The sequence below is a fragment of the Nelumbo lutea genome, chromosome 4 (genome assembly GCF_056320005.1).
Source record: "Nelumbo lutea isolate HS-2025 chromosome 4, American lotus-T2T, whole genome shotgun sequence".
In the NCBI taxonomy this organism is placed as follows: Eukaryota; Viridiplantae; Streptophyta; class Magnoliopsida; order Proteales; family Nelumbonaceae; genus Nelumbo; species Nelumbo lutea.
In genome coordinates this window covers 33,192,906-33,205,915 of record NC_142687.1, presented here as the reverse complement: position 1 = coordinate 33,205,915, position 13,010 = coordinate 33,192,906, and the positions used below count along the sequence as shown (strand labels likewise).

Below are 13,010 nucleotides of genomic sequence, written 5' to 3'. Positions count from 1 at the left end.
GAGGCAGAGATATAGGAGCTTTCTCACCAGTTGCTAGAACATAAATTTGTCTTCTAGAGGCTCCCCACTCTCGGCACTAATCCTGTGATTCTGTTCGATTGGTGTATCTGTAGGCTTGACACCTAACTTTCCAGTTTCTGCCAACAGGTCTAGAACATATTTCCTCTGAGATATGAAGATCCCCTGTTTAGATCTAGCAACCTCAATACCCAAAAAATACCGAAGTACACCAAGGTCCTTCACCTCAAATTCTTGTTGAAGAAGCTGTTTAAGAGACTCAATCTCATGGCTATCATTCCCTGTGACCACAATATCATCAACATATACTGCCAATAGTGTCAAAGAGGACTCCACCCTCTTGATGAATAGGGTATGATCTGACTGGGCCTGTACATATCCAAACTTCACAAGTGCTAGTCTGAATCTATCGAACCAAGCCCTAGGTGACTGTTTCAAACCATACAAAGCCTTGTTGAGCCGGCAGACCTTCTTACCTACTTCTACATCATAGAATCCAGGAGGCAAACACATGTAAACTTCTTCCTGCAGATCTCTATTCAGAAAGGCATTTTTCACGTCCATTTGGTATAAAGGCCAGGTGTGACTTGCTGCAAGAGACAAGAGAACTTGAATAGTAGTCATCTTGGCTACTGGTGCAAATGTCTCCAAGTAATCCATGGCATAAGTCTGTGTAAACCCTCTTGCAACTAACCGAGCTTTGTACCTCTCAATAGATCCATCTGCATTATGCTTCACCGTAAATACCCATCTGCATCCGACTTGTTTCTTTCCTTTTGGCAAATCAACTACCTCCCAGGTGTTGTTCTTCAACAGAGCATCCATCTCAACTTGCATTGCATCTTTCCATTCAGGGACGGATAGGGCTTCTTGCACTGTTCTTGGAATAGAGACATTGGAAATGGAGCTAAGGTAGGACCTGTAGGTAGGAGATAGACGATCATAGGATAAAAAATGGGAAATACAATGAGCTGTGGATGTGGTACAATGTCGTTTCCCTTTACGGACTGCAATTGGAAGGTCAAGATCATTTGTAGGGGAAGTCTCTGTGGGCTCTGTGACTGAAGTATCTGGACCTGGAGCTGCAGATAAGATTGGAGCTGGTCTGGACTGCTGATGATCAGGATCAACCTGCCTGCACCGCCTGTGATAAACCCTCAACTCCTGATCCTGCTGACCACCCTCACCATTGCGGTTCTCATCACCCAATGGAATAGGTAAAGGAACTGCCCCACTCTCACTTCTCCCCCTGAAGACAAGAACTCAAACCCCCACTCTCACTACTCTCCCCCTGAGGGGCAACCCGAGGATAATAGGGTGTCCCCTTAAAGAAAGTGACATCCATGGAGACAAACTTCCTCCCGGAGACAGGATCATCATAGCAATAACCCTTTTGAGTTTGTGCATAACCAAGGAAGATGCATTTGGAGGCTTTGGGTTCGAACTTGGAGGGATGGGGTCCGAGAAGCTGAACAAAACAAGTGCAACCGAATGTCTTAAGGGGAATAGAAAACAAGTCCTCACGTGGGTGTAGAAGCGAAAAAGGAGACCGCATATCAAGGACCCTAGAAGGGACCCGATTAATAAGGTATACCGCCGTGAGGATAGCATCCCCCCAGAAGCGAATAGGGACATTGGAAGTAAACATGAGGCTTCGAGCCACTTCCAAAATGTGCCTATTCTTCCTCTCGGCCACTCCATTTTGCTGAGGTGTATGAGGGCAAGAGCTCTGGTGGAGAACCCCGTGATGATGAAGATAAGATGTCAATGATTTGGCAAAGTATTCCTTTGCGTTATCAGATTGAAGAACTTTGATCTTGGCATCAAATTGGGTTAGAATCATTTGGTGAAATTTTTGGGTCAGGGAAGGTACCTCATCTCGTGAATGCATGAGATAAACCCAAGAGAACCGGGTATGGTCATCAACAAATAACAAAAAATATCTGTACCCACCCATGGAAGGGATATGATAAGGCCCCCAAACATCAGTATGCACAATATCAAAAGAATTATCACTCTTTTTATTACTCAATGAATAAGGCTTTCTACAATGCTTAGCAAACTCATAACTTTCACACTGTAATTGAGACAACTCAATAGACTCAAATAAAGTAGGAAACAGACTCTGTAAAGATCGAAAAGACAAATGACCTAATCGGTTATGCCAAAGCATAACCGGACTCACACTCTGAGTAACAAAAGATAACTTCTCTACTGACTCTCCCTGACGGAACCGCTCCCCGAGCAGATAGATCCCATTCGTCTCACTGCCAGTCCCAATCACCTTCTGCGTCTCCAAGTCCTGAAAAACACATCGGTTAGGGAAGAAGGTTACTGAGCAGTTCATATGCATGGTAATATTACTGACTGAAAGAAGGTTAGTATCAAGTTTAGGCACATGCAAAACAGATGATAGGGACATAGTATCTGAAAGCTTGATGTCACCCTTCCCAGAAATCGGAACCGGGGAGCCATCAGCAATAGATACCTTATCTCTACCAGAAGACAAATGGTAAGTAGTAAACAGTGAAGGCAAGCTAGTCATGTGATCAGATGCACCTGAGTCTATTACCCAACAAGGCTCAGTAGTACCTGGAGCTGAGGCATGATAGGCTGAAGCTCGAGTGCCTGAATGGGCGAAGGCAGATGTGACAGGGGCTGATGGATGTTCTGATGGTTGAGCTGAATTTCCTACCTCATTTTCTAGCTGTATTAAGGCAGCCCGAACTGCAGCTAAGGTCTCCAAAGATGTTTCTTTTGTGCTAGATGAGGATGCTGAATCAGTGTTCATGGCTACATGAGCAGTGCCCTTCTTGTTTCTTAATTTCGCAGGAACCAAGTGAGGATGCAGTTTCCAACATGTCTCTTTTGTATGTTTGGGTTTCTTACAATGTTCACATACTACATCCTTCTTGTCTTCCTTTTTCCTGTCCTTCTCTGAATCACCCCCTGATTTGGGTGTAGCCGCTACAAAGGTTGATACGGGTTGCATCATAACCTTCCTTCTGGTTTCTTCACTGTGTACAAATGAGTAGGCCTGAGAGAGAGTCACACTATCTCTAGTCAAAATATGCTGCCTCACAATATCATATTCTGGGTTCAGTCCCGCCAGGAATTCAAACACTCTGTTTGTCTCAATGTGCTTTCTATGGGTCTGAGCATCTTTGGGACTCTCCCACTCAAGAGTCTCTAAGTGATCAATCTCATGCCACGGGGACTTCAATGTAGAGAAGTAGACTGATACCGGTTTCTCTCCTTGTTTAAGGGTATTCACTTCACATTTCAATTCATATGCTCTAGCAACATTAAGGGGTTGGGAGTAAGTTTCTTTCATAACATCCCATATCTCCTTGGCTGTCTTTGCCCACAAATAGTTCCGGCTAATATGAGGCTGCATAGAATTACACAGCCATGTCATAACCAAGTAGTTTTCTTGCATCCACTTGGTGTATGTCGGGTCTCCCTTGGAAGGTTCTTTCATATCTCCCAGGAGGTACCCTAATTTACCTCTTCCACCAATAGCCATCATGGCTGATTGGGCCCATTCCAAATAGTTTGATCCATCAAACTTTACGGTCGTAATCTGACCACCCATCTCAGAAACACCACCATAACTGATGTTCCCAAGACTGCCTTCTCCCTGAATCTTAGGCTCCATTTCTGTTAAGTCTCAAAAACAGTATTTGAGTCACCAATCACACTCAAAACAGTATAGGCCTGATCTGTATTGTCAGTGTATGCGCACAAAAACGAAGTGATTCTGATCTGAAACCAACTAGCCAACACAGCAGTATCTGTCCGTAGGTCTCTAACCCCCTTAGAACTCTGAGAACAACTTTAAAACAAAACTAATATGCTAGAAAAAGTCAGGGTTTTAATCAGTCCTAAAAGGGAGCAATTCAGTCGCACAGTCCAAACTGTATAGATGAGCTTGCAGTAATAAAAAAACTTAGAATCTGATCTGACCTACCAATCAACTTAAGAGTAGCTCTAGGTAGATCACAGGGTTCAGTCAACCACTAGGACTTGTCGCAGATCACTTTCAAACCCTAGAGTAGAGAGAACACAATTCGGTTCAGGGTTTGCTGTAAAACCCTAGGAAACCGAAGAGAAGGAGCTAGAATGGTTCGGCCTTCCCCTCCAGATAGGTCCAACCTCTCTTCTCTGAAATAACTTTTTAAAAAAGTAATAACTTACAAGGAGAAATAGTTCGCTGCCTTCTAGGGTTACCTGAACCCTAGTTTTCTCTGATCCTTCCTGACCACCAACACTCTGCAACCCTAGTAAGTTTCCAACAGCTGCTAGTACCTTTGGCGATCTCCAAGAATCAGTCTACGAACTCCTCTTCTTCAGCTTTCAGTCCTAGGAGATTCTCATGTGGTCGGCTGGTATTAGACCCACATGAAAAACCCTAACTTGGCTTTGATACCATGTAGATAATCAAGACTGCTATTCAGTCTTGATCACTAAGAGATTTCAGGTTCGATGAGAAGAGAATATGAAGAAGATGTAAAGGGAAGAGTGGGAGAAGAGCAATAGAACACAGAATTTTAGGAGAAGAACAGAATCTCAATCATTCTGCCGCCGCCACTTTAAGATAGTATATATAGGTTATCTCGAGTTACATGAAAGGACATATCTGCCCTTGGTGTTTACATCATAACTGCTAACAAATAACAAACAATATAAAACTGAAACTAGAAATAACAGAACTGAAAAAAATAACAACCACAGCTCTGACTACCCTCTGAACCACAGCTGTGGGGCCCATGTCACTGTTCTCTACAGGTCCCTGTTGTGGTTTTTTGTGCATGGCGCAATTGGTTTATGATTTTTAAAATCAAACCTTTTAGCATGCCACATTTACCTTTATGATTTTAAGTATACCTTTTAGCATGCCAGATTTAATGGTTAGTGGTACTTTTAGCATGGTCCGTGGGCAAGTATTAAATGAATAAATTGTAAAATGGTAAAAAAAAATCTCATCAGATAGGTGTGATTTGAGTTGGCACAGGCAATCTTTGTGTGTGTGCTTGTGCACGAGCGTGCTCTTACACACACATACACATACACATAGGGCACAAACACAATGAAAAATAACTTGAGGTTATTGACCACAGTTTGGACATGCTCCCACTTATCCATTTTGTTTCATTTTAATGATGCATGTTATGACTGTAACTAAGGAAGAGCCTGCTTACCATGTGTTTTATTTTGCTACTTTTACTTGTTTGATGAGATTGAGTTTAGCTGTATACATTTTTTAGTATTCTCAAATTGTTAGGATTAAGAGAAAGCTGAGTTGAGTTGTGGCCTTGTTTACCATCTCCTTTTTTTTTTCCTGACATGCCTTTTCTGCCAACAAAGGTGTATTGTCAATGTTTCAATGAGAAGCACTTGAGAGGTGCAATATCTTTTGAAGCTCAGCAAGGATATCGAAATGCTTTTGGAAGAAAGATGAGGTGGATGGCTTGATTCTTGTTCTAGTACTGTTGATCTTTATGATGAAATTGGAAGTCGATGTGCTGGACCTTTTTAATCAATATCATTTCTTACAGGTTTAGCAATTTTCTCTACTCCAAGCTTTCTAAATTATGCTCTCGATCAAATCACAAGTTTGCTCAAAAGCTATTGGAGGAAGTGAACAGTTATGGCACAGCAAGTATCTCAGACCGATCAAAATTGCTCCATAAGGTGGATTTTTCTTCTTCTTTTGGGTTCTACATTTAGTTTAGTTAATCTTTGATCAAAATTGCTGCATATTTGTTCAGCAGAGAGCATATTTAAGGGCCATCTCCTGTCTTACTTATCTTGCTTTAGGTTGCTTAGAGTTCACTGTCTGCATATACATTGTTTAGCTAGTTCAGTTTATGCTTTCTAGTTTAACATGTGAAGGTTATCATTAGAGAATTTTTGCGAATTAATTACCCCTAGAATTTTATGATTCCAGACACCTTTTGATTGTTCTCTTATAAACTGGATCAGAGCAGATGGTTGAAATGTTTGACCTGGAACTGTTAGTCTCTGGTTCCTAGAATTGGACTGCCTGTCTTCCCCATAAAAAAGGCCAATGGAAAGGACAAAAGTTGCCTGAACCAATCCTATCACAATTGTATGCTATAGCTGGACTGTCTACTTAATCATGTAAAGACATTGTTAAAAAAGTACTTTGACCCCTTCTTTGCAATTGGTTCACATTGGAAACTGAGGCCCTTGCCTCTCTTATCAGGTATGACAATCTTAAGGGGTCACTGGTACTATTCCCTCTCTCTCTGATCCATCCTCTCTCATCAACTCAATGAAATCAGGGTTGTCCAATCACAGCTAGACTGTGTATTCAGGTGAATTCCAAGAATTTTGAACTCAGTAGCAGATGTTCTAGCTAAATCTGGGGTGGGTAGGGACTTTTTGTACAGCAATATAGAGCTTCCTCTTTAATGGGTAGGGAAGGTTTTTTTTTTTTTTTGGTTTTTGTTTATTTTGAGCGATTCTGGAAAGATGTATCTCTTATACATCCTGTATACCCTTCCCCTTTTTAGTAAATGAAAGTTTACCCTTTCTCAAAAAAAAAAAAAAAGGGAATGAATGCAGCAAAAAGGAAAAGTGTAAAATAATGTGGCTTCCAATGTGCAGAATGCCTACATGCTTACTCTGTAAGTGTTTTCAGATTTTAGCTGATATAAAGAATCTAGTCATTTTCAACTGCAGTGTTTCTTTGTTAATTCTGAATGGGCATTTAGAGTATATACTAATTTAAATGAATGTCATGACTATATTTGTGTCATGCTTTTTTTTTTTTGCTTTCTACATGTAGACATCTAACATTTCTCTTGATTTTGAGTAAATACACATGACCACATTTCACTTGCCCCTTAGGTTTCTATTTTGATGGGTTACAACAATGTGGAAGACCTAATTGAGAATGAAAGAGATAGAAGAGAATCTGATGAATATCTGAAAGATGCAATGGATGAGATTGATGTTTCATTAGCCTACAAAAGATTCCCATCTATCATTTTGGGTAGTTCTCCACTAGTTGAACTGTATAAAGAAACTGAATTTCAAATGGAAAGAATGGAGCTTCTACCAGATCAGAGCTATGATGGTTCTCTCTCAAGTTCTATGGGTATGAAGTTGGTTGAGCCAGATGGACCAAGTGAAGCAGGAGCCTCTTTGGACTGCCCAGTTTCAAAAGTGAACTCATCATCCTCATCAGATGAAGAAAACTCTGTAGTGTTGTCTTCATTTCCTCAGCCCATGGCTTTAGATACTAACATGAAGTCAGATGCAAAAACTATCATAAAGGAGTCTTCAACGAATGTGAGACCTGAATCAGAACAAGATGTAGCATCTCTTGAACAGATTCTTGACAAACCCATCAGTCAGATACTTGGATTACGCAAGAAGTATTGTCAGCAGCTTGAAAAGTGCGGTTTTCATACGGTGGGTTATTATTTAAATATCACGTACAGAGGTTTCATATGATGTCTTAATGACCACAAGAAGGTTTATGCCATTATTTTTCTTTTGATTCCTTTCAGATTCGGAAGTTGCTACATCATTTTCCTCGAACATATGCTGATACACGGAATGCTCAAGGGGAAATTAATGATGGGGACTATTTGATCTTTATTGGGAAAGTCTTATCTTCAAGGTAAATTATATTTTTTGTTTCATTTATTTTTCCCTTCACTGGAAATATCTGATATTGGGGCCATTGCTTGGTGCAATGGTAAAATTTTGGGCTCAAAAGCATGAAATATGGGTTTGAATCTGATAACAGCCACTGGATACAGACCTAACCTTTTGCCTTTTTGCACAAAGTGGCTGCTATCAGACTCAAACCCACATGTCATTCTTTTCAGCCTAAAATTTTACAGCTGTTCTTATTTCATGCCTTTTTGCACAAATGCCCTTTTTACCAGAAATGACTGATATGTTTTTTTAATGGATTCATATCTTTGAAGTTTAAACTAGTGCCTTAATTATTTCCCTTGTATTTACTTAAATCATTTTGAATTTGTTGCCAGAGTATAGTTGACAACAATGTGAACAAAGCAGTGAGCCTGTAAACACTCCTCCAGTACCCTATAGTCATTCTTTTGACCAGATGCTGCAATGTTCATATGCATACCTTATGATCTGAAGATTTCATGAAAAGAATCATTCTACAGCTATATAGAGCTTCTCAAGCCATTCTTACTTTTATTTAGTTCACTCCAAATTCTTGGTCTTATGGCTAGGATAAAAATATGAAGAAAAGAATATCTAGATGTGTGATCTGTATAGAGAGATCTGATTGTAGTCTCCTAAAAATGGAAATAAATAAGGAAGAACCAAAGGAAAAATTAAACTTTTCTAAATTCTCAAATTATCCTTAATTTGTGGGACCATTTTGCTCTTTCTCTTACATATTTGTATAAACCCTTTACTTATCTTTCTTTCTTCTTTTTTTCTCACCCAAAATGCGTGAGAAAGAGATAATGTGCCTTGCCCTTTCCATTTTCATCATTTTGAAATGTTGCCCTCTCGCCTATACAAATCTTAAAAGGGCATTTTAGTAAATTAACTTCTGCAGTCCAGTAATCCAGTTAACAAGAGGGGCAAATTGTTGGAATCTGAAAATTCAAAGGGGGTCTTTGTTGCAAATGAAAGTTTGAGGGCTAAGTGTTAGTACCCCCAAAGTACAGGGTGGGAATCTGTAATTTACCCTTTTTTGTTGTGATCTTAACCTTGAAACTACCATTGATAGGAACTAGATACCATGACCGCCATTAGTGATGTTGGGAAGGCCAAATACTTATCCAAAGGTGCCAAGATTACATTGCCGAGCACGAAGAGCGGTGAGGGATTTCGGAGCTAACATGACTGCCATCGGTGATGATGGGAGTTAGATATCTTCTCTTCACTTTGTGCGCAGAATAAAGGATCAGGAAAGGAAGAATCCACTTCTGATCATTACCTCAGGATATTGATGGGAGAAGCTAAAGTGAATAAGGTGGTAGTGGATAATAGAAAGGCGGGTAAGATGGAGGAGAGAATGAAAATCTTACAAGCAAGTCTGGTAGGAAGAGTGGTTGGAAATGTTGTGGAGATGGGGAAGATTGAAACATGGGTGATGTTAGAGTGGGGAAGAGAGAAGGTGTTGGGTGTGAGGAAGTTGAATGTGGAACTCTTGCTGTTTATGTTTCACAACAGACAATTTGCAGAATGGGTGCTGGAAACAGAGAAAACAAAGGAGAGGGAGTTTGATTTGAGACTAGATTGGTGTTTCTCGATGGTTGGAGAGTTTATTATTGGCAGGATGAAGTATTCGATGTGGATTGGAATAGTTGGAATCCACTACATGCTTGGAGCATTCTGACGTTTGACAAAATTACTTGTTCCTACGGCATATTTATGAAGCATGATGACAGAAATAGAACCTGGGAGAAGTTGGACAAGGCGAGGATCCTAGTCGAGGTCAAGGACATAGCTGATATTCCGAATAGATTGGTTTTGGAATTTGCAGAGAACCTTACGATTTGAGAATAATAATTGAAGGGCTGATGGATGCTTCGGTGGACAAAAGAATAGTTGGAGAAGAGGGGGTGAAAGGAGGAGAAGGGGTGGTGGTAGATGGAGAGTTGTTGGGCTGCAGAATAGGGGAGAAGGCAGAGAAGGAATGAGAGTCAAAAAGTTGCTTGGATGAAATAGGAGACAATGAGTTGGTATCACTTGTCAGTAGGGGGTATAGGTGAATAGAGATGGATTGGATGGCTCGAGTGAGGAAAGACATGTGGCGGGTAGGGAGAGTGAGTTGAAGGGAGATCAAGAGTTAGGAGAGGGGATGGATAAGGGAGGAGTTGGAGAACAAGCGGTAACTGGTAGCACTAATTCTACACAAAAGAAAGGGGGTGGGTGAAGGGATAGGAAATCCATCATATGGACGCCCAAGATTGTGGAATAAAGGGGGCGAATTTCAAAAAATTTTCTTTCCTTTCAACTGGGAATCGAATTCCCTATTTAGAAAATCATATTTTCAAGGATCATTCTTGAACCATAAACTGAACCAGATCTGAACCAAAAGAAGGAGAGAGAGATAATACCTGATACAGAGAAATAATATCTCTCAATGGAGGTGTTCACGCCCAAGGTAGAAACCAAAATTTGCTCCCATTGAAGATGGCGCAGTGCAAGGTGGAGCAGAATCAGCAGTGTCCTTCCTAAGAACCTGATTCTTCCCAAGAATCACCCGGACGGCTTGTGAATACAACTCCTACCAATCTTTTCTCCAAAAGATTGGAATCAAGATCCAATCTTGATTTCTCCCAAGGAATGGAGATCGAACTGCTATAGGCAGCAACTGCAAGAAGGAGGCGGCTAAAGAGAATTTGCAGGGTGCAGAATTATCTCTTCTGTGATCTCAGCTCTGAAGACAAGACTGTTGCCAGTGATTGTTGGATGTCTAAAGGCTGTCGCCCCCTCTTCCTTTTATAGACTTAAAGGGATCAACTCCTAATCTCATTAGGAGTTGCTAACCCAAATCACATCTGGATTAGAAGTCCCTTTAAGATAAGGGATAATCCTTATCTTATCTGCAGATTAGATCAGCCAGCTCCTAATCTAATTAGCAAGTTTCCAAATCTAAATCTCATTTAGATCTTGGACTCTTTGAGTGGATAGGGTGTGGGCCCAATCCTATCAGCTGATCTTATCTCAGAATTCGCCCCTTAAAGACTAATCAAATTAGCCCAGTTCGAAATGGGCTTAAGGCCCATTTAGGGTTATGTATTCATTAAGCCTTCCAAACTACTGCCCAGTTGGGCTTCCTTGTATGGCGTGGGACCCAAACATTGATCTACACATCAGCCACATGGATTCAGCCCAGCCTTTGTTACATGGCCTGGCCGAATACACTGTTATGGACAGTGCACCCTCTGAAACCCATCAGATGGGCTCTATGGGCCCAACACTTACCCTAAGTGGTCCCTGGGCCAAGCCACCTTGTAACACCCAAGGACTGTGGGCAGATGCAAGATTAGCCCATCAGGTATTATCCTCAATGGTCTTACACTTAACCTCTCAGCCCATAATGATCATACACTGCCCGACAAGAGAGGACCTCTCCCTCGGCTGCAAGGAACAGTGTTGCACTCTCTCATATATGGATCCTGGGAATTAAAACCTATTTGCAAACATTTCAAAACCATAATATATATACTTTTATATCACATATAAAATATATTTTGCAAAATAAATTTCAACGATTGAAATCGGTTGCCGACAGTCTTGGTTTCCATCAGTGAGAGTGCATCCCCAATCATTACATTTGTCTGACAAAGGGGCTGATCCTGTCACTATGATCACCCACTCAGATGAATTCTCAGACTGTCCCAACATACCCAGGTTTTGACCCCCGCTAAGGATCTCACTGAATGGTACATCAAAGATAGCCCAATCCGACACCTAGTGCAGTATCATAATCGAGTCTAGGGGTCGGGTGTAACTTTCCAGTTTTGCACATCAATCTCCAAGGTCCAGGGCAATACTGGAAATCTGGTCCAGTTCAAAGATTCAATTAATCCCACACTGTGTGTGCCTAGGGTCTCACCCTGGTAGCTGAGACAAGCCACCCCAACCGACTTGGTGGCACCATAGTGTCAGCCTTGTTAGGATAGGTCTCCCCAGACCGACCCACTGGCTGTGAACATTCTAAACTAACACGAGTCTCATTAAGTGTCCAGTTTAAGGGTATTACACAGAAACATACCAAGGGAACATGAATCAATTATGCACTTTTATTCATTTACAATAAACTCATAAAGTACATCATTTTGATTGAAGCTAAGGGCATACAAAACTGTCTAACAGTGGGGATCACCAGTTTAAGGTGTTATCGGTTGATTTCAGAAGAAGGATTAAGAGGAAAAGGAGTAAGGGGGCGAAGGGCAATTTGGGGGAAAGATATCCCTTTTCAAAGATGGAGAGGTTTAATTCTCTGAAAGCCAACCAAGTGAGTAACAATGGTCTCAAAATGGAAGACGAATGGATCTGAGTGATAACTAAGTACAAGAATTGAAGGAAGTGCGGGAAGGGAAGAGGATGAAGGTGTTCCCATCAGATTTAGATATACAAGAGAAGGCATAGACTGTGAACTGTTGGTGGAAAGTGCGACTATGGCACCATATTGAATTCAAATCAAACTTTTTAATCTTAAGTGGTTTCCATTTTCTTGGAGTTCCAGAGGATGTAGCTCAATAGATAAACAATAGTGCGGAGAAGAAAAGAGAATTGAGGGGGATTTTGCTCTCACAGGTAAAGGCACAACCACAATGAATGGAGAGTTTGGAAATCTTGAAGTATTAGTGGATTCGAGTCCTTTGGGTTCCATTGGTAAACCATATGGTGAGGTAAGTGCGGAAACTTTGTCTTCTCTTTCCTCTGCATCTTCTCTAGTGGTTGGAGACCAATAGACCAATAACACATGCAAGGAAGGGAATAGTGTTTTAGGGGGAATTTGACGGGGTTGCTCAAGGATTGGTGAATAGGAAAGAAGAAGGAATGTTAGGATCCAATGTTTTTAAAATCGTACAATTCATATCCAATTGGCCCCAAAACGATTCAAATTGCATGTACTAATCGTTTTTAAATTAATTGTGCAATTTATGTTCAAATTATTTTATCAAAATGTAAAATGCAATTTAGAACCGATTTAAATGATTAGAATTGGAAATATAATTTAAGACAAAAGACCATTTAGTCATCCACTTTTTAAAAGCTACACAGTTACATCAAGGGGCACTATTGTCATTTTGTTTTTTATAACTTAAATAGCCTCTGTAATCAATCGAAGGAGGCTTACTATCGAAGGATTATCTTGGGTGAGAGATTGGAAGGGACAAAACCCTCATCCATTGCATCTCCATCATTCCTCTCCTTGCTTGCAAGAAAGGTAAGGGTTTTTCTTTTCTTTTTTTTTTCTGGTTTGTGTTATTTTTTTTTCTGATTTC

General features: G+C 40.7%; 1 protein-coding gene across 4 annotated transcripts in view; it reads left to right on the top strand.

Moving 5' to 3' along the window:
* LOC148855069 (DEAD/DEAH box RNA helicase family protein) overlaps window positions 1-13,010 on the top strand; it is a 145,219-nt gene that overhangs the window by 18,360 nt on the left and 113,849 nt on the right. For all 4 annotated transcript variants that reach the window (XM_088983399.1, XM_088983398.1, XM_088983396.1 and 1 more), the window contains exons 3-6: window positions 5,386-5,480; window positions 5,577-5,712; window positions 6,895-7,461; window positions 7,560-7,672. In XM_088983399.1, coding sequence (XP_088839525.1) covers window positions 5,386-5,480; window positions 5,577-5,712; window positions 6,895-7,461; window positions 7,560-7,672 — 911 coding nt within the window. The remainder of the gene's footprint in view (window positions 1-5,385; window positions 5,481-5,576; window positions 5,713-6,894; window positions 7,462-7,559; window positions 7,673-13,010) is intronic.